Source organism: Macaca mulatta, chromosome 15 (assembly GCF_049350105.2).
Source record: "Macaca mulatta isolate MMU2019108-1 chromosome 15, T2T-MMU8v2.0, whole genome shotgun sequence".
Classification (NCBI taxonomy): Eukaryota; Metazoa; Chordata; class Mammalia; order Primates; family Cercopithecidae; genus Macaca; species Macaca mulatta.
Genome location: NC_133420.1, coordinates 58,121,734 through 58,142,740, shown reverse-complemented (window position 1 = coordinate 58,142,740; position 21,007 = coordinate 58,121,734). Strand labels below are relative to the sequence as shown.

Here is a 21,007-nt window from a genome sequence, read left to right as displayed (position 1 = left end):
CAAAGTGCTAGGATTACAGGCATGAGCCACCGCACCTGGCCTGTATTTTGAGTTTGTTTACTATTTCATTAGTCTTGCTCCTGTCTTTTCTATTTTCTAACTTCTAATTTCTATTTTGGTTTATTCTCTGACACATGGATTATTTAGAAGTGTACTGTTTAATTTTTAGTCAGTTAAGTGTTTTCTCATTTTTTTAATTGATTTTATTAGTTTTTTTTTTATTGCTGCTGTAACAAATTACCACAGGTTTAGTGGCTTAGAACAACACAGATTTATTATCTTACCATTCTAGATGTCAGAAATTCAAAATGGGTCTTACTGGGTTAAAAATCAAGATGTCACCAGGGCTGCTTTTCTTTTGGTGGATCTAGGAGAGAATCCATTTTTTTACTTTTTCAGTTTCTCAAGGCTGCCCACATTCGTTGGCTGATGACCCCATTCTTCCATCTTCAAAGCCCCATTGGCTGGTTGAGCCTTTCTCTGTATCACTTATCTGTATAACTCTTACACTCACCCTCCTGACTCCCTCTTTCCCTTATAAGGACCCTTGTGATTACATCAGGCCCACCCAGATAATCCAGGATAATCTTCCTATCTCAAGATCAGCTGATTAGCAATCTTAATTCCATCTGCAACCTTAATTCTTCCTTCTCATGTAACATTACATATTCACAGGTACCAGGCACTAGGATATGGACATCTTTGTGATGGAGTGCATTATTTTTTTGGAACTTTATGGCTCAGCATATGATCGATTTTGGTAAATGTTCTGTGTACATGTGAAAAGAGCACCAACTCTGTCCTTGTTAGATGCAGTGTTTTATATATATATATTTATATATAAATATATATATATCAGGGCTCTTTTTTTAGGCCTGTTGTTTAGGTCTTATATATCTTTACTGCTCTTTTTTCTGTTCTATCAGCTGTTTTAAAAGATGGGTTAAAATCCCACTATGACTGTGGATTTGACTATCTTCCTTTTTAATTTTGTCAATTTTTCCCTTGTATATTTGGAAGCTTTGTTATTAGATGCATACAAATTTAGCATTGTGATATCTTCCTTTTTGATTCCTTTAACACTATGAAGTATCCCCTCTTTATGTCTACCAATGCTTCATCTCTTATCTTTCATGACATTGAAATTTTTAAAGAATATAAGCCAAGTATTTTACAGAATTTGACTCAATTTGTGTTAGTCTTACGTTCCCTCATAATTAGATTCAGGTTTCACATTTTTGGTTGGAATATTACATAAGTAATATGAATCCTTCTCAGGGTATTACCTCTGGAGATACATGATGCCCCTTAACATAGTGCTAATTGGCCAGGCGCGTTGGCTCATGCCTGTAATCCCAGCACTTTGGGAGGCTGAGGTGGGCAGATCACCTGAGGTCAGGAGTTTGAGACCAGCCTGGTCAACATGACAAAACCCCGTCTCTACTAAAAATATAAAAATTAGCTGGGCGTGGTGGCAGGCACCTGTAATCCCAGCTACTCGAGAGGCTGAAGCAGGAGAATCACTTGGACCTGGGAGGTGGAGGTTGCAGTGAGCTGAGATCTCACCATTGCACTCCAGCCTGAGAGACAAGAGCAAAACTACATCTCAAAAAAAAAAAAAAAAAAATAGCATTAATTACAAGCGCTTGGATCAAATGTCATTTGCTTTCTCCACTGTATATTTAATATTTTCCCTTTTTGTAAATAAGCAATTTGGAAAAATGATTGCTTATATTAATTTTGAGTTAGCATAAATAACCACTGTCCAAAAATACTCCAGGTGTACTTGATTTTTGTTTATGCTTATAGGGAAGAACAGCTTTGCATTGGTCCTGCAACAATGGATACCTTGATGCCATTAAATTACTGCTAGACTTTGCCGCGTTCCCTAATCAGATGGAAAACAATGAAGAGAGGTAAGTTGTTGTTGACTTCTTTTTTTTTTTTTTTTTGAGATGGAGTCGCACCCCGTCACTCAGGCTGGGGTACAGTGGTGCAATCTTGGCTCACTGCAACTTCCGCCTCCTGGGTTCAAGCAATTCTCCTGCTTCAGCCTCCTGAGTAGCTGGGATTACAGGCATGCACCATCACACCCAGCCAATTTTTTTGTATTTTTAGTAGAGATGGGGTTTCACCATGTTAGCCAGGCTGGTCTCGAACTCCTCACCTCGTGATCCACCCACCTCGGCCTCCTAAAGTGCTGGGATTATAGGCGTGAGCCACCTCGCCCAGCCAAGTTGCTGACTTTTTTTAAAAAAGTGCTCTTTGTTTATCATACATCCTTTCTACCAGATTTTTTAAATCTCAAGGTTAGATGTTGTTCAGAAATAATAGCTGTACTCATAAGAAAACATTACACTAAGAAATACTGAGCCAGAATAGAAGAGCAAAACTTCCATGTGACATTGATTTAGAATCATGGGATTTTATAGCTTTTCAGAATTTTATCTATTGCCTAGGGCAAGCACCCATTTTGCAGATGAGAAAATTTTAGTCCTGCTTCTGACTTCTGGCTAACATAAGGTCAGTGAAATCCTGATTGACTGGGCCCAGGAGTTCATTTAGGCCAGCAGAATGTGTTACGTATTCCAGAGGTTTCTCTTGATGAAGAGGATATTATCAGTCAGTGGACAAAGAGATGCCACCATGTAGCATGAAAACATAAGGAGAAGTTAAGATGAAAGTTCAGGGTTTAATCTAAATGCAGATTGCATGAATAATATAAGGTGTGGAGACTTATGTTAGGGTTATTGCCCAAGAATCCAGGCCCAATAAAAAGGACCAAACAGGCCAGGCGCGGTGGCTCACGCCTATAATCCCAACACTTTGGGAGGCCGAGGTGAGCAGATCACCTGAGGTCAGGAGTTCGAGACCAGCCTGGTCAACATGGTGAAACCCCGTCTCTACTAAAAATACAAAAAAATTAGCCGGGCATGGTGGTACATGCCTGTAATCCCAGCTACTCGGGAGGCTGAAGCAGGAGAATTGCTTGAACCCAGGAGGTGGAGGTTGCAGTGAGCAGAGATCATGCCACTGCACTCCAGCCTTGGCAACAGAGTGAGACTCAGTCTCAAAAAAAAAAAAAAAAAAAAAAAGGAGCAAACAGAATGTGAAGTCTAAGGAAGAGCAATTCTTGGTGGTCTTAGATCTAGGAAGATTCTCATAATTTGTAGGTAACAACTGAGTTTGTGATCACCCTTCCATACCTGAGGTCCTGTTACAGGAGAGGGGTCCCGATCCAGACCCCACTAGAGAGTTCTTGGTCTTGCACAAGAAAGAATTCAGGGCAAGTCTGCAGTGCAAAGTGAAAGCAAGTTTATTAAGAAAGTAAAGGAATAAAAGAATGGCTACTCCAGAGACAGAGCAGCCCTGGGGACTGCTGGTTGCCTGTTTTTTTATGGTTATTTTTTGATGAAATGCTAAACAAGGAATGGATTATTCATGCCTCCCCTTTTCAGACCTTATAGGGTAACTTCCCGACTTTGCCATGGCATTTGTAAAATGTCAGGGCGCTGGTGGGAGTGTAGCAGTGAGGACGACCAGAGGTCACTCTGGTCACCATCTTGGTTTTGGTGAGTTTTGGCCGGCTCCTTTACTGCAACCTGTTTCATCAGCAATGTCTTTATGACCTGTATTTTGTGCTGACCTCCTATCTCATCCTGTGACTTAGAATGCCTTAACCTTCTGGGAATGCAGCGCAACAGGTTTCAGCCTCATTTTACCAGATCCTCTTTAAGATGGAGTTCACACGCCTCTGACAATCCCTCTGACCTAGGTCTTTGTGTTAGTTTCCATGTTTCATGGATGCTCTAACTAAAATGGCTCCTGCTATAATACCATTCTCATCTTAGCCACCACCCATTCTTTCTTTCTATTAGTTGGTGGGAAACTTTGTTGAGAAGGGACTTCTCTAGGTCCGTCTCAGAGGAAACATGTTCCTGTTTGCTAGAACCAACCCCTTTACCACTTCTTTCAGAAACTTCTCTCATTAGAGGGACAGCTGAAGATGTCTCCCTTTGAAACTCTAAAAAAAAAAAAGAAAGTTTAAGAATCCTCAGACTTAGTGATGACTTGTTTTGTTTCTACAAAAATTTATTCTGTGTAATAGCATTTACCACCTGACTGCTATATTTTTAAGGAAACAATGAAATTTTTTTAATTCAATTTCCGTTTATATGCTAAACCTTGAATATGAGACCTAAGTAACTGCATGAATTAAGGTGTTTACTGTCTCCCAGAATAAGCATATGTTAATTACAGACCAAAAGACCAAAGGAAAAATCCTCATAACTGTACTTGCCAAACCATAGATAAAAAGAGACAGTGGCAATAACCCAATCTCTGTTAATGTTTCATCAGCAATGTACCTTGATGTACAAATGTCAGAACTTGGCACTGCCTTTTACATTTATTGACATTCCAGTTTAGGCATTCTACTCATCCCATCAGACCATTCCCTGCCACATGGCAGGTCCAATTGTATCTTGTCTGTTGTCTATATCCACATTGTTTCTTGGTTGGTTACCATCAGTGTAGGGCTAATTTTTACTTCTCATACATTGACACTAGTCAGTTGATGAACACCGTATAGACATAATTTTTGCCAGCTTCTGCTGACTTTCAGTCAATAACTATCTGACACACTCACCCCAACACTGATGGGAATATTCACAGCACTTGAATTTTTCTAAATTGAATTTGGGATAAAGAAAGACTCAGTAGTAATAATCACAATGTGTTTTATGATCACACTTGTTTTAAATGCTAGGTATAGACTTCAATCTTAAAATGATGCTAGATATTTGGATTGTGTCTCTGAATAAAATATTGAGAATACTGATTTGAATAAACCAATTACAAAAATGCATTTTTTGAGAAAATTGGGTAAATTTGATTATGAAGTGGTCCTTAGATTTTACTAAGGAATTCCTGTTAATTTTGTTAGCATAATAATGACATTGTGGCTATGCCCGCATTATTTACTGATGAATACTTAAAGACATAGAGATGAAGATGTTACAGGAAAGTGGTCCCAATCCCAACCCAAAGAGAGGGTTCTTGGATCTCTCGCAAGAAACAATTCAGGGCAAGTCCGCAGTACAAAGCAAAAGCAAGTTTATTAAGAAAGTAAAGTGGTGAAAGTACAGCTACTCCATAGACAGAGTAGGGCATTCCCGAAAGTAAGAGGAGGAACGAGTCCACTCTAGGTATAATGTTTGTTTATATACAGGATAAAAAAAAAGATTATGGGGAGATGTGCTATGCTACAAGGGTTTGTGATAAAGAATTCATTTTCTTAATTACTACATTTTGCAAGAATCAATATTATTATCTTTAAAGCAAAATTAGGAATGCCTTTGTTCTCCAGATATCAGGATATTAGGACTCTCTCAAGTCTGGGTCTGTTTAGTAAACATTATCAGTCTGTTCCCTTAACTGTAAACATCTAGGAATACCTTTCTGGGAATGCAACCCAGCAAGCCCCAGCCTCATTTTCCTAGCCCTCACTCAAGGTAGAGTCCTCTGGTTCCAACACCTCTGACAAAATGATGGAAGTTCCGAGATTAGCTGTAAAATACTCGAGCAAAGGCCAGGCATGGTGGCTCATGCCTATAATCCCAGCACTTTGGGAGGCCGAGACGGGCAGATCACAAGGTCAGGAAATCGAGACCATCCTGGCTGACACGGACACCCCGTCTCTACTAAAAATACAAAAAATTAGCCAGGCATGGTGGTGGGTGCCTGTAGTCCCAGCTACTTGGGAGGCTGAGTCAGGAGAATGGCGTGAACCTGGGAGGCAGAGCTTGCAGTGAACCAAGACTGAGCCACTACACTCCAGCCTGGGTGACAGAATGAGACTCTGTCTCAAGAAAAAAAAAATACTCTAGCAAAAATAAAAAGGAAGGGGCTAGATGAAGCAAATGTAGCAAAAAATTGTTAAATTTAGGTATTGAGTGTGTAAAGGTTTATTGTGTTATTCTCTCTACATTTTTTATGCTTAAAATTTTTCATAATAAAAATACAATTTTTTACAGTAAAAATATTTAAGATATAATTTTCAATCCAGAAGCAGCCTAAGAAGTCTAGTTCTTTTCTTCCTTTCCCCTTTTACAGATAAGGAAACAAAAGACCAGAGAAGTGAAGAGAATGCCCAGGGTCACACAGGTCCCCTGACTCCCAGATTAGCATTCTTTAGGATATATTAAGCTACATGTTATTTTCTTTCATAATATTTGTAGGTGAAGAAATAATTTGGGCTCTACATTTTATAAACTAAATTTTGTTAATCCTGCTTATATATTATGTGGAGGATACTACCTATTAATAATTACAGAAAAAATGATCAAACTTACCAAATACATATGTTGTTTGCACACTGATTTAAGAAACAGTTTTATTCGATAGGAAACATACTAAATAATTGATATACGTGTTGTGGAAAGATTACTGAACTGGGAGACTTGTTATCTTAGTTCTAGTCTGCATTCTATAGAAACAATTTACATAACCTTTGGTAAGTTGCTTAACCTCTCTGAATCTGTTCATCCATTTATAAAATGAAGGTATTGAACTAAATGACCTTTAAAATTCAGTTTAGCTCTATTACTGCATGGTTTAATGACTCTATGGTAATTTTTTCCATTAGAGAAAGCACAATCAAGAAAGGCATTTTATAACTTGTAGCAAGAATTTTTTTAATTCTCCTGAATTTAAAAAATGCTATCCACTTATAAATAATGTTTTAAAGTTTATATAGATGCCTCTTTACTTACAGCCTTCTGGTCCCTGAACAGTAAGTGGCAAATGAAGCTGTCCTAAAATGGAAGTTCCTTAATTTCAGTGTTTGGGGTTTCCTCCCAAACTCAATTTCCTTACTAAAGTGATCAAAATACTCCTAAAATGAAAAACCTCTTCCTTTTATGTCTTAACTGTGACTGTTATGTAAGTTTTGAAGAGAAATCATTTTTTTTCTATAATCGGATGATTTTCTATGTCTAGTCATGCATCCATATAATCATCCTTTTTTCTGCCTCATAAATCATCTGATGTTTTCTCCCAAGACCTTTGATGGCATTGGGCTGGTCAAAGTCATCCTGAGAGGAATCAGCATCAGTGATGGTCATGGGATGGTCATAGATACTGGTTTGGGTCCTATGGAGATAATATTTTTGATAAGCTGCTATGGTATTGCAAACCATACAGCAGTGAATGTCCTGTAATAACAACAATCAGAGCTGACATTTATTAACTGCTTCCTTTGGGCCAGGAACATCGCTATCCTCTTTATACTTATTTTTCCATTTTCTCCTCATGCCAGGTCTGCAGCGTATTACATTGTTTATCAGATGAGAAAAACTGAGGCTTAGAAATGTAAAGTAAGTTGTTTAAAAAGTGATAGTCATCATTACCATTGTTGGATGGTAGAATTAGGGGAATTTTTTTACTTCAATTTTCTTTTTTTGCAGTGTTTGAGTTCATAAAATCTATATCATTTTGACAAAGTAATTTTTCTCTAAAAAAGGAAATCATATCTCCCAGATATGAACAGTGGTTAATTCTCAAGGTGGGAGTATGGATGATAGCTATTTTCCTCTGTGTATTTACCCAATTTTTTATGTTTCCAAAATTTAAAAAGAATTTTTTTTTTTTTAAAGAATGGGCTCGATGCAGTGGCTCACGCCTGTAATTCCAACACTTTGGTAGGCCAAGGCAGAAGAATTGCTTGAGCTCAGGAGTTCAAGACCAGCCTGGAGAACATGGCGAAATCCCATCTCTACAAAAAATACAAAAATTGGCCGGGTGCAGTGGCTCACGTCTGTAATCCCAGCAATTTGGGAGGCCGAGGTGGGTGGATCACCTGAGGTCAGGAGTTAAGAGACCAGCCTGACCAATATGATGAAACCCTGTCTCTACTAAAAATACAAAAAAATTAGCCGGGTGTGGTGGCATGCACCTGTAATCCCAGCTACTCGGGAGGCTGAGACAGGAGAATTGCTTGAACCTGGGAAGCAGAGGTTGCAGTGAGCTGAGATTGCACCATGGCACTCCAGCCTGGGCAACAAGAGCAAAACTCCATCTCAAAAAAACAAAAAAACAAAAATTAGCCAGATTTGGTGGTACATGCCCGTAGTCCCAGTTACTTGGGGGGGTGAGGCAGGAGGACTACTTGAGCCCAGAAGGGGTTGAGGCTGCAGTAAGCTGTGTTCACACCACTGCACTCCAGCTTGGGCAACAGAGTGAGACCCTGTCTCAAAAAAAAAAAAAAAGAAAAAAAATGTGCCAAAAATAACACATCTAGAAAGCTGCCATTTGAGATTTAAATATACAACAATATGACAATAATATTCATCCCTTATAGTCAAAACAGTGATGTATATACACTGTAGGAAATTTAAAATGACGTTCACTGAAGACTCAATGTTCCTCCTACCCCTGCCTCTGAGACAGCTAGTTTTCCTACCCCAGAGGCATCACTGTTAGCAGTTTCTTGGAAAACTTCTGGAAATACATTTTTATAGATAAACATACAGGGATTTTTTTTTTAATATACAAATGGAACATGCCATAATAACTCCTGTTTCTTGCTTTTTTCTTTGTCTTCATTTAACAATACATCCTGGAGATTGTTCTTTATTTATTCATATACAGCAGTAATGACTGCATATACAGATGTCTTCATTCTATGGACGGCCTGTGCATTGTTTAAGCAGTCCTCTGTTGATAGACATTGAGGTTGTTTCTATTCTTTTGCTATGACTAACTGTACTTCCATGAGCAGCTTTGTACATAAAGCATTTCACATGAGAGCAGATCTGTAAGATAAATTCCTAAGAGTGAAATGGCTATGTCAAATGGCATATATATGTGAATAATTTTGATAAATATTGCCAAATTATCCTCCCTAAAAGTTAAAGTAGTATATGAGAGAGCCTGACTCTCTCTATCCTTGCCAGTGCAGTGTGTTACTAAGTTTTCTGATTTTTGCAAATCTGATCATCATTGAAAGGTACTTTCTCATGTTAGTCTAATTCATATTTCTCTTAAGTGAGTGAGGTTGAACGTATTTTTTATATGTTAAGAGCTATTAGTATTTACTCTTCTGGGAACTGTTATCTTTGTCTTTGGTGGTTTTTTTACCCTGTAAAATTTTGTTATTTTTATGTGGTTAGATTTGTCAGTCTTCTCTATGGTTTCTGAAATTTTTTATTTTTTTTTTGGTGGCAGCATCTCACTCTGTTGCCCAAGTTAGAGTGCAGTGGCGTGATCTCTGCTCACTACTGCCTCTACCTCCTGGGTTCAAGCAACTCTCCTGCCTTAGCCTTCTGAGTAGCTGGGACTACAGGTATGTGCCACCATGCCTGGCTAATTTTAGTAGAAACGGGGTTTCACCATGTTGGCTAGGCTGTCTCGAACTCCTAACCTCAAGTGATCACCTGTGTCAGCCTCCCAAAGTGCTGAGATTACAGGCATGAGCCACTGCACCCAGGCCTTTTGTATCTTTTTTTTAGAAACGACTTCCAACATCATTTTGTTTTTAATCTTCCTGGTTTCTTCTGGTACTTTCATGGTTCCTTTTTAAAATATTTAGGTATTTGCTCTGTCCAGAATTTATTTTGGTATAAAATGTGGTATAAGAATCTCTTTTTTTTCCCCAGATGGCTACCTGGTTGTCCCATCACTATTTATTTAGTAATCCATCTTTTCTGCAGAAATGTAAAGGGCCATTCTTATCATATACCGAATTTCTCCATTTGGAGCTCTGTTTTTTTACTTCATAAGCATTAACTGTCAGTAATCATGGGCTCAAATTCACAAATCTCACAATTAATATTTTCACTACCTTTTTAGATAGGGGCAGGGAATTATTTGGCACATGGGAAAGAAGGGAAGTGATCATGTGTCTCCAATAGGCCCCTATTTGTTTGCCAGGGAATAAAACTCAGGAACTGCCATGGTTAGCAGCACAAAGCACCTGACCCACAGTAGTCAACCTTGTTTTGTGCCCCTTGGAGAAAAAAAGAACAGCCCTGTTATAGAGAAGGTGGCTTTGCCTGGGGAATATTCCACATCTTAGAATGAAGTTTCCTTCTGCTGCATGATAATATTTTCAGTTTAATTGTGCCTTGAATTACATTCTAAAATTAAAAAAAAAAAAAAGAAATCTTCCTCCCACTTCAGATACACACCCCTTGATTATGCTTTGCTTGGTGAGCGCCATGAAGTGATCCAGTTCATGTTGGAGCACGGTGCCCTGTCCATCGCAGCCATTCAAGACATCGCCGCCTTCAAAATCCAAGCTGTCTACAAAGGGTACAAGGTCAGAAAAGCCTTCCGAGACAGGAAAAATCTCCTCATGAAGCATGAACAGTTGAGAAAAGATGCTGCTGCCAAGTAAGTGTGAGCTATGCAGATTGCACTCTCGCCACCCAGAATCAGGGTGGAAGTGGGGGTGTGGGGGGTGCTGGGGTGTCCAGGAGAGGGAAGCAGATGAGAATGTGAATTACTGTTGGTCCCTGCAACCAGTCACCTTCCCTCTTCTCAGCACTCCGTCTTCTGGGACCGAGGCTGCAGTGAAGGACAAAGGCCTAACCTTTGCTGGGTGGTGATTCCTCTAGATTAGTCCCAATGTTTCAGCCCAGGGACAAAGCACTCCCACTCATGGCAGGGAGTTGGGGATGGGATTGCTTCCTAGAATAAGCTGTAAAGAAATAACTGCCCTTCTTGCCCTTCCTCTCTTTCTTTCCAAAAGAAACATGCCAGTATCTAGCCTACTTTCACTAGATCAATCTAAGTCTGGTTTTAATTTGATTAAAGCAACCAACTTGTATAAATAGCTTACTGTCCTTCACCCATTTCCTAAAACATCTGTACTAAATAATTTACTCAAGAAATATTGATTGAATGCTTACTGTGCAGACAAAACGCTTGGCTAGTGCCTAGGGAGAAAATGGCAACTAAAAAAGCAAAATCCCCCCTGCCTCAAGGACTTCGCATTTTTTTTTTTTTTGGGCAATGATACAAAATGACTGTGCCTATTACACATTCTGATTATTTCACATAAATGATTGATTTTAAAGCTGGGTGCAGTGGCTCACACCCATAATCGCAGCACTTTGGGAGGCCAAGGCAGGCAGATCACTTGAGGTCAGGAGTTCAAGACCAGACTGGCCAAAATGGTGAAATTCTGTCTCTACTAAAAATACAAAAATTAGCTGGACGTGGTGGTTAGCACCTGTAATCCCAGATACTCGGGAGGCTGAGGCAGGAGAATTGTCTGAACCTGGGAGGCGAAGGTTGCAGTGAGCCCAGATGGCACCACTGCACTCCAGCCTGGGCAATAGAGTGAGATTACATCTCAAAAAAAAAAAAAAAAAAAGATTTATTTTATATTATACTTTGGTTTGCCTTTTCTTTGATAGATATGTTGGGTAGAAGTATTTTAAATAGCAGCAGTGTACCACATTAGCAAATACAGACACCATAAACTCTGATGATAAAGATGTGGGCAAGCAGATTGTTTTTTTTGAGACAGTCTCTCACTGTCACTCAGGCTGGAGTACAGTGGCATGATCTCCACTCACAGCAGCCTCCACCTCCCAGGTTCAAGTGATTCTTATAACTCAGCCTCCCAAGTAGCTGAGATTACAGGCGTGCACTGCCACACCCAGCTAATTTTTGTACTTTTAGTAGAGATGAGGTTTTGCCATGTTGGCCAAGCTGGTGTTGAACTCCTGACCTCAAGTGATCTGCCCATCTTGACCTCCCAAAGTGCTGGGACTATAGGCATGAGCCACTGTGCCCAGTCTGGGCAGATTCTTGAAAGATAACTTCCTGGCTGTATCTTGAATGTTTCTAAATCTAAATCTTCAGTCCTTCTAACTCTTAAATCCTGCTACATCCTACCCTCAAGGGGGAAGCATAAGTGTACTAAATAATCATTAAAAGTAATAATAAGAGGCAAGATAAGTCATTTTAATGAGAAGTTAAATACCACTATGTACTGGAATGTTAATCATCATGTCAGCCTTCAGTAAATAAGATTTATAGAAACACACCATTTTCTGTGACTCTGAAGCTACTGAAGTAGATGGTATCCCAGGAAATACTATGTTGCTCTCTTCTCTTAATGATGCCCTCTTCCTTTCACTTTTGCCAAAGAATCCAGTATCAACCTAAAAGCCTCTATATACCTCTCTTTCCAGCCTTCTTATAAAAGTTCTCTGCTTGTGAGTGGCAACCATAAGTAGATAATACACATGACCAATTATCCTGAGTTGCAAGTAAATGATCTCTGTAAAGGGATGGAATGTTGTGTTTCGTTCTACTGATGTTTCCATAAGCTCCAGTTTAATGTGTGAGAATCTATTTTCAAAATTTGCAGTCATATCTGCTTGAATATAAGATGGGACTCAGCAAAGGCTGCACAACTGACTTTGTATGTCCCCTAAAGGGAGGCTATAGATCTCCAAGAGATATACTTAAATGGTGGAGAAACTGATTTCATTTGTTCTGTTTCTCAAAAGTTATTTCTTAAAATCTGAGTCAGTGTTTAATTTTTGCTTTTAATTCTTGCTTGAAGAAACAAACATCGGGATGCTAAACTCAGTCCTTGCTGCTGCTGCCTCATTGACTAAGCTGGCCCAGGGACAGCATGTCACCTTGGTGTACCTTTCCTAGTTTATTATGTTAGGATGGCAGAAATCATCTTCCTTAAAATGAGGATGTGAAAGGCACTTATTAAACTTAAGTAAAGTAATTTCTAATTTACTGAAAGAGAAACTGGGACAGAAAAAAGTTGTAGTGATATTTACTAAGGCAGGTAATGTTAGAAAATGCTATTTAACGTATATCTATAATCGATTTAAAAGCACTTTATAATTCACACTGCACTGCCTATGTTGTTGCCAAAATGAACATTACTATAATTTACCTGCCAAAGCACACAGTTGAGTGTTCACTAAAATAAAACCATATTTCTGTTGATCACCCTTCTTCCCTGAAGCTTGCTTTTTGCCAGGTTCTTATTTCACTCGAATCTCAGATCTCCTGTAACTCTCTGACTCTCCTTTCTCACATCTTTTAAATTATTCCATCTCCACACTGCAGTCAGCCTTGAAGGCGAACTTCTTAGACTTCTATTCATGCTATACTTTTTTCCATTGAAAATGTATCTACTCTTAAATTTTAAATTAATTCATGTCTATAGATAGCCCCCTAATCTGTCTCACACCCTGACCTCCTGGAACTCTAATCTCATATCTTCAGTTGCCTAGTGGGCATTTCTGCTATGCTTTTGTCACTTGCCAACACTTTAGATCATTGTACGTTCCATTTGCATGTCCTGTTTTCACTATAACTTCAGACTCTGCAACACACAGACATGCAGATGGAAACAGCTCATCACCACAGTCTGTCTCTGTTCTGGCCTTTTTAGGTGCTTGCTAGTGCTGCTACCATTGATTGTGTGCATTCCCCCTTTGACAGCCTTTGCTTTCATTCTTCTGTGCCACCACCACTCTATACAAGCCCTCATTCTTTTTTTCTTTTTTTTTTGAGACGGAGTCTCACTCTGTCGCCCAGGCTGGAGTGTAGTGGCTTGATCTCGGCTCACTGCAACCTCCACCTTCTGGGTTCAAGCCATTCTCCTGCCTCAGCCTCTCAAGTAGCTGTGATTACAGGTGTGCACCACCACAACCAGCTAATTTTTGTATTTTTAGTAGAGATGGGGTTTCACCATGTTGGCTAGGCTGGTCTCAAACTCCTGACCTCAATCCACCCACCTCGGCCTCCCAAAGTGCTGGGATTACAGGCATGAGCCACCGCGCCCAGTCCCCTCATTCTTAAATACCAGCCATGGTGCTCTGTAAGATCCTTCAACATTTCTTTCACTTCCACTTACATTTCTAAGTCTCATTTCTCTCCACTACCACCACCCTCCCAACCTGAACTTTCTTCACTTCACTTACCATTCTGTCTGGGAGACCTGAGCTTCTTCCTAGCTAGTATATGTGATTATGTTTCTAAGAGTTACATCATCATGTCCAGTTTTGGTCACCCAGTTCAAACTCTTGTGATGCTTAAGTCCCTTCTACGAGAGGTGGTTCTGTGTCCCCCAAAAAGTCAAGTGCAAGAAGTCCTGTATCTCTCAAGATAACATATTCCATTAGTGGAGGGCTCTGTCTAGCAAAAGTTCTTTTCTACCCTTTGGACTTGAATCTACCCCTGGAAGCCAAAGAGAAAAATCTAAATCCCCTTTTCATAAACCAACTTTCAGATTTTTAAAAAACTGCTCATAACACTTCCATTGCTACTGCTCATCTCCTTTTCACTTCGTAATTAGTCAGTGCTTCCCTGAACATCACCAGATTGTTAATGGTTGGCCCATGTGTCTGACTCATCTGCTCACAAAGTCATCTGGCCCATGGGGAATTACTTCCATTGTTCTCTTTCATGCCATTGCACTTCTCTGAGCCTCAGATTTTCGTCAGTAAAATGGAAAGAAGGTTTCTTAATTCAAGATGGGCTTCAGGGATCCATGAATACCTGAAACTGTACACAGCATTTTGTGTCAGAAGCACACATGCGTTTTGCGGGAGAGCATCTATAGACTTTCTTTATCACTTTCTCCAAATGGGGTCCATGAGTCACACACAAAAAGACAAAAACCACTGGACTAAATGATCTCTCACGTCCCTCCCAGCTCTAACATTCTGTAAGTCACAGGTCCTAAGACACACGACATTTTCTTATTCCCTCAAGAGGGAGTTAAAGATCAGCTATTTCTATGCCTGTTATTCAGTGACAATGAAGAGATAAAAATCTGACAAACTCCTAGACACCATGCAACACCAACTGAAAAGGTGAGAGCTAAATCTTTTTTGTCTCATGAGGTAATATTTTCCTCTCACTGGAAATGATCCAACAGAAGTGGAATTATCATCTCTCCATGATAGTGTATAAGGCATTTTTAAAATTATGTAAAGATGCCTATAATCACAGCACTTTGGGAGGCCAAGGCAAGAGGATCGCTTCAGCCCAGGAGTTTGAGAACAGCCCAGGAGTTCAAGACATAGTGAGACCCCGTCTCTACAAAAAAATTCAAAAACTAGCCAGTGTGGTGGCTTATACCTGTAGTCCCAGCTACTAGGGAGGTGGGAAGATCACTTGAGCTAGGGAGGTTAAGGCTGCAATGAGCTACATCACACTATTGCACTCCAGCCTGGAAGACAGACAGAGACCCTGTCTCAAAAAAAAAAAAAAAAAAAATTATGTGAGGAGCTGGTCTCTGAGATCTCTTCTGAGTCTCTGCTCATGCGTGCTTCTCCCTCTGCCTGAAGTAACCTCTCAGTTTACTCCTCTCTCATTCTTCATATGTAGCATTTTTCTCCCCCTGTTTAATTAGTGAGTGCCTCCCACATCCTCCCATAGCTCTGTGTAGTTACCTCTCCTTTAGCACTCATCACATCTAGAACTCACTATTGGCAGGAGCGTATGGGTCTGATTCCCCAACTCAATTGTCAGTTTCTTGAGAACGGGGACTGTGTGTTATGTACCTCAACATCTCTAGTACCTTAGAATGTTTGGTATGTAGTAAGCATTCAATAAATAAATGTTCAGTAAATTCCCCTACAAAGGGTCTAAAACCTTACATAAGCCATTGATCACTGTAGACCTTAGTTTCCCCATCTGTCAAATGGAAGGGTTGGACCAAATCCTCTTAGGTCTCTTTCAATTCTTATACTGTGACTCTCTATAAGTGTACAACTTTAACTTGTTTGTCTTGCTCAAGGCAGCAAACACATTATATACCACTTCTCCTCACAACACTCTTTGGCACTTATATATTCATTTGGTTTTCCAACTCCCTGAATATTGGTCATGAGAAAATTATCATTTGACAGATTATAACAGTCTGTGTTCTGATTTTAAAAAGAAAGACCAGAGCAAAGGGGCTGACCGCTGTCTGTACTTGAACATGAAACCATGATTCTGTAAACTTTTTAGACTCACACTGTTTACAAGTCTTATCCCTGCCAGATTTAGCAAATATTGGGAAGGGCTGGGTACAGTGGCTCACGCCTGTAATCCCAGCACTTTTGGAGGCCGAGGTGGGCGGATCAAGAGGTCAGAAGATCGAGACCATCCTGGCTAACACAGCGAAACCCTGTCTCTACTAAAAATACAAAAAATTAGCCAGGTATGGTAGCAGGCACCTGTAGTCCCAGTTACTCGGGAGGCTGAGGTAGGAGAATGGCAGTGAACCTGGGAGGCGTAGCTTGCAATGAGCCAAGATCACGCCACTGCACTCCAGCCTGGGCAACAGAGCGAGACTCCATCTCAAAAAAAAAAAAAAGAGAATATTGGGAAGAACAACTACAGGTAAATACCCTGTTTCTTGTTTAGAAGATATAAGGAAGCTTAGCCAAATAGTTGATGTTAATTTGTCTCTAGGAACCAAAAACATACCCATAAGAAATGGAAGCCTGATTGAATGATGTGGATTTTAGATATTACAAATATAGATAAATATTAAAAAGTAGACATGACAGCTGTCCTTAATCTCATTTTATAAATGCAGAGATGGGCACAAAAAGGTTAGCCTGCCTGAAGTCACACAGCTAGTAAGGAAGAGAGATGGCACATGGATCTAAGTCTCAAGGCCAAGCTACCTACCATTACTTGGTTCAAGGGAATCCTCCTACCAGCCAAGCCCATGCTAGAGGCTGTCCCCAGATGCTAGCAACCATCTGATTGAATAACCATCTGGCTCATTCAGTTATGCCACTGTTGATCCCATTCGTTGTTAAGAGAGTGGTGCCAAGCCACCATTATCAATTCTATAATGTAATTCAATAACACTCTTCCTGTTAGCCTCAAAACTAACAGAACAGAGCACACCAATATTCTCCTAAATCCTTGAGAAAGTTACAAATATCGATTGGTCCCTAGCCTACACCAGGACAAGTAATTAGAATGGCAGCATTTAGGCAAAGCTGGGTTAAATCAGTACAACTGGACACACTAAGTAGACTTCTCTTTTCTGTAGAAGCATTTTAATCACATCTCTCAGACCTCACTAGGTCTTGTATTCATGGCAATGGAAACCTGAATATTCATGGGATGGGAAAGAGCCTGCCTGTTTCTGCAGTGTCTGATAGAATTAATTTCTTCATGTCAAAAGTGGGCAAATAGAACTCTCTTATGGGTCGCAGTATTTAGAAGGCACATAGTGGGGTAGAAAAAATATCAACTTCCATAACTCCAACTATGCAGGGCCAGAGTCAAGAGTTTGCCATATTGCACAAATAGATATATCCACTCCTGAGATGCTGAAGCCATCGTACATTCAAGTCATTTAAGTTACTGCCCTTGATCAGCTTTTGTTAAAATTTGTTAAAATTTCTGATCACTCAGCTTCTTTTTAGCCCTTTTCTTGCCAGATTTTCATCCAGGCTAGTAATTTGTAAAAATTTCTATCTGTGGGTCTTAGATTTGGTTTTAGGGGGCTTTGGGGGAATATCTCTGCCCCATAATAGCCCTCGAGCAATGTGAAGCAGCGATGTGTCCTGTAAATCTTTTATTCCTGGGTAGACAGCACCAGTCTCATCAGCTGAGAGTCTGGAAACCCCTCTTCGCCCTGTGGAGCGCAGGACCTGAAACAGATGTTGTCAAAGATTTGATCCCCAGTTGACTTTCTCACTTTCTTATCCTGTGAGCCTCTGAAGAGCTACAAAAATTGCTCTAAAAGAGACAGTACAAACCAGACTAAATTAGCAGCCCATTAGAAGCTATCGTCTACCCAATTTCTCTTCACATAGTAGGAAAAAGAGAGAGAGAAAGGTGGGACTATTTTATCCACTAATATTCTGCATGTTAATAATTTTCCTGCAGAAATGTTGTTTGCTGTGTCATAGAACTTTTAAAATTTTTTCATATCAACTAGAATAATATTGGTTCTTTTTCTGATATTTGTTCTAAGCTTTACAAGTAAAATAGATCTTTATAACATAGTGTACCTTCATGATTAAATTTTGTTTTTGTTTTGTTTTGTTTTGTTTTTTTGAGACAGAGCCTCGCTCTGTCACCCAGGCTGGAGTGCAGTGGCACAATCTTGGGTCACTGCAAGCTCCACCTCCCAGGTTCACGCCATTCTCCTGCCTCAGCCTCCTGAGTAGCTGGGACTACAGGCACCCGCCACCATGCCCAGCTAATTTTTTGTATTTTTAGTAGACATGGGGTTTCACCATGTTAGCCAAGATGGTCTCACTCTCCTGACCTCATGATCCACTCGCCTCAGCCTCCCAAAGTGCTGGGATTACAGGCGTGAGCCACCGTGCCCGGCCCTGATTAAAGATCTTTGACATTTCTTTATAACTTAAGAAAAAAACATTTAAATTTCAGGACAATTATTGAATCTAAGAGCTAAGGACTAAACACTACATTGAAAGCTAGGTATGGCTGAGTGCAGTGACTCACACCTGTAATCCCAGCCCTTTGAGAGGCTGAGGTGGGAGGATCACTTGAGGCCAGGAGTTGAAGACAAGCCTGGGCAACATAGGGAGACCTTGTCTCTACAAAATATTTTTTTAAAAATTAGCCTAAAAGTTCAAGGTTACAGTGAGCTATGATTGCACCACTGCATTCCAGCCTAGGTGACAGAGTGAGACCCTGTCTCTAAAAATAAAAATAAAAAAGAAAGCTCATTTTTAAATACTGCGAATGATTAGTTTGAAGTGGCATCCCCAGCTTCTTCATATGACCCAATTAATTTTTTAAATAATGGAAGAAGTTAGGTGAAATTTTTAAAAACAACTCTGTCATGGGGATGAATTTTACCAGGAGATAAAGCAGCTGAGTTCTATCTTGGCTCTGTCTGTAGTTTACCATGTAGCCTTGGGTAAGTCACTTACCTCTCTGCCTGTTTTCTTATCTACCAAATGAGGGTGTCACCCTCAATACACTGTGGTTTCTTCAAACTCTTACGCTATGAGCAATGGTTCTGGACTTTTTCCCCAGGGAGACACATACATGTGGGGTCATGTTCAACTCTCAGAAGCTGAATTGTTTGTGTTGTTGTTGTTACTGCTGCTGCTTTAGTTTTAAGGCAGCAATATAGATAAAATAGGATATAGGTTACGCATAATTTCCAGTTTTAATCCCACTCCGTTTTTTCCCAATTGTTGCGGGAAGTCAGGGAACCCAAACAGAGGGACCTGCTGAAGCCGTGACAGAAGAACATAAATTGTGGAGATTTCATGGACATTTATCACTTCCCCAATCGATACTCATATAATTTCCTATGCCTGTCTTTACTTTAATCTTTTAATCCCGTCATTTTTGTAAGCTGAGGATATATTTCACCTCTGGATGCTGTGATGATTGCGTTAACTGCACAAATTGTTCATAAAGCATGTGTGGTTGAACAATATGAAATCTGGGCACCTTAAGAACAGGATAGCAGCGATTTTCAGGGAACAAGGGAGATAACCTTAAAGTCTGGCTGCCTGGGAGCCAGGCAGAACAGAGCCATATTCCTCTTATTACTGAAAATGGGTAAGAGAAATATCGCTGAATTCTTTCCCCAATAAGGAATATTAATAATTAACAGCCCTGGGAAAAGAATGCATTCCTGGGGAGGCCTCTAAAATGGCTGCTCTGGGGGTGTCTGCCTTATGCAGTTGCAGATCAGGGATGAAACACGCCCTGGCCTCCTGCAACACCCCCAGACTTGCTAGGATTAGGAAATTCCAGCCTGGCAAATTCTGTCAGACCAGTTCAAGGCTCTTGAATCCTGTTAAGATGTTTATCAATGACAATGCATGCACAGCGGGACATGGAAGTTCATTAGTGATTCTAGTTTCGCCCTGACCTTCTGCCTTGTGATCTTTTGTTGCCCTTGAAGCATGTGATCTCTGTGACCCACACCCTATGCGTACACTCCCTCCCCTTTGAAAATTGCTAATAAAAACTTGCTGGTTTTGTGGCTCAGGGGGCATCACAGAACCTGCCGACATATGATGTCTCTCCCGGACACCCAGCTTTAAAATTCCTCTGTTTTGTTCTCTTTCCCTTTTTTTCTCAGACCGGCTGACACTTAGGGAAAATAGAAAAGAACCTACATTGAATTATCGGGGGTGGGTTCCCCCAATATCCAGTGATCACTGCTATTACATCAAGAACCACTGCTCTGAAGAACTTCACAATTGTGGGCCATGTGCCACCTGGAAGATTTTTTTAATGTAAAATGCATCAATCAAAAAAAATTAATTATATTTATAAGACCAGGGGCTAATTATTCATTCAGATGATTGCATTCTGTCTCCTAATTCTGCTTACTTAGTTCTACCAAAATGAAAAATCACTCCCCTGTATCCCCCCTCCAAAGCAATCTCCAGAAGTCAAAGCCCTCTTGCTTTCTGGGTGTCCTGACCACTTTAAAAGGCTGGATCCCCTGTTCCTCATGTGACTGCCTTTGTTTAAAGGCCCAGAAAGGTCTGCAGTGATAAGGTTTGCCCCGGGACTGGCTACAGAGAAGCTTCTTGGAATTGAATAAGGAGCTGTTTGGTTTCCTAAAAAGAAAGAGGAGACTGCTCAAATAACAAAGTCTAATTTGTCACCTCAGAGTCCCCCTTAATGGCAGTGAGATCCATGTAGGTGCCAACCCAGACAGACACCCACATGTGTCTGTCTAATGAGCCAATATCATTCCCTTAAAACAGCTCTGCTCATCGGTGCTGATAAAAAGCACAGCCCTTCTTCCTCTGCCTTCCTGGAGCAAGGCTATTAAATCTATTAGCAGCACTTCCGCCACCCAGATGCTTCCACCTTCTTCTGAAAAGCAGCCTTGTCCCAGACAGATCACACTGAAATGGCGCCTGCTCGCATCCATATGAATCTCAAGTTCTGAGATGACAGGCTGTCCAGCTGGCCTGTAGACCGCAGTCATTAGCAGGTGGCAAAGATGTCACAAAACCAGAGTCGAATAAAAACACTAGAGCTGTACAGG

At 40.3% G+C, this 21,007-nt stretch overlaps 1 protein-coding gene across 17 annotated transcripts in view; it reads left to right on the top strand.

Moving 5' to 3' along the window:
- INVS (inversin) overlaps positions 1-21,007 on the top strand; it is a 236,930-nt gene that overhangs the window by 160,703 nt on the left and 55,220 nt on the right. For all 17 annotated transcript variants that reach the window (XR_013404658.1, XM_077965649.1, XM_077965642.1 and 14 more), the window contains 2 exons: positions 1,810-1,916; positions 10,180-10,392. Coding sequence is in view for 16 of the 17 variants with exons in the window: in XM_077965649.1 (XP_077821775.1) it covers positions 1,810-1,916; positions 10,180-10,392 (320 nt within the window). In the remaining variant the exon portion in view is untranslated. The remainder of the gene's footprint in view (positions 1-1,809; positions 1,917-10,179; positions 10,393-21,007) is intronic.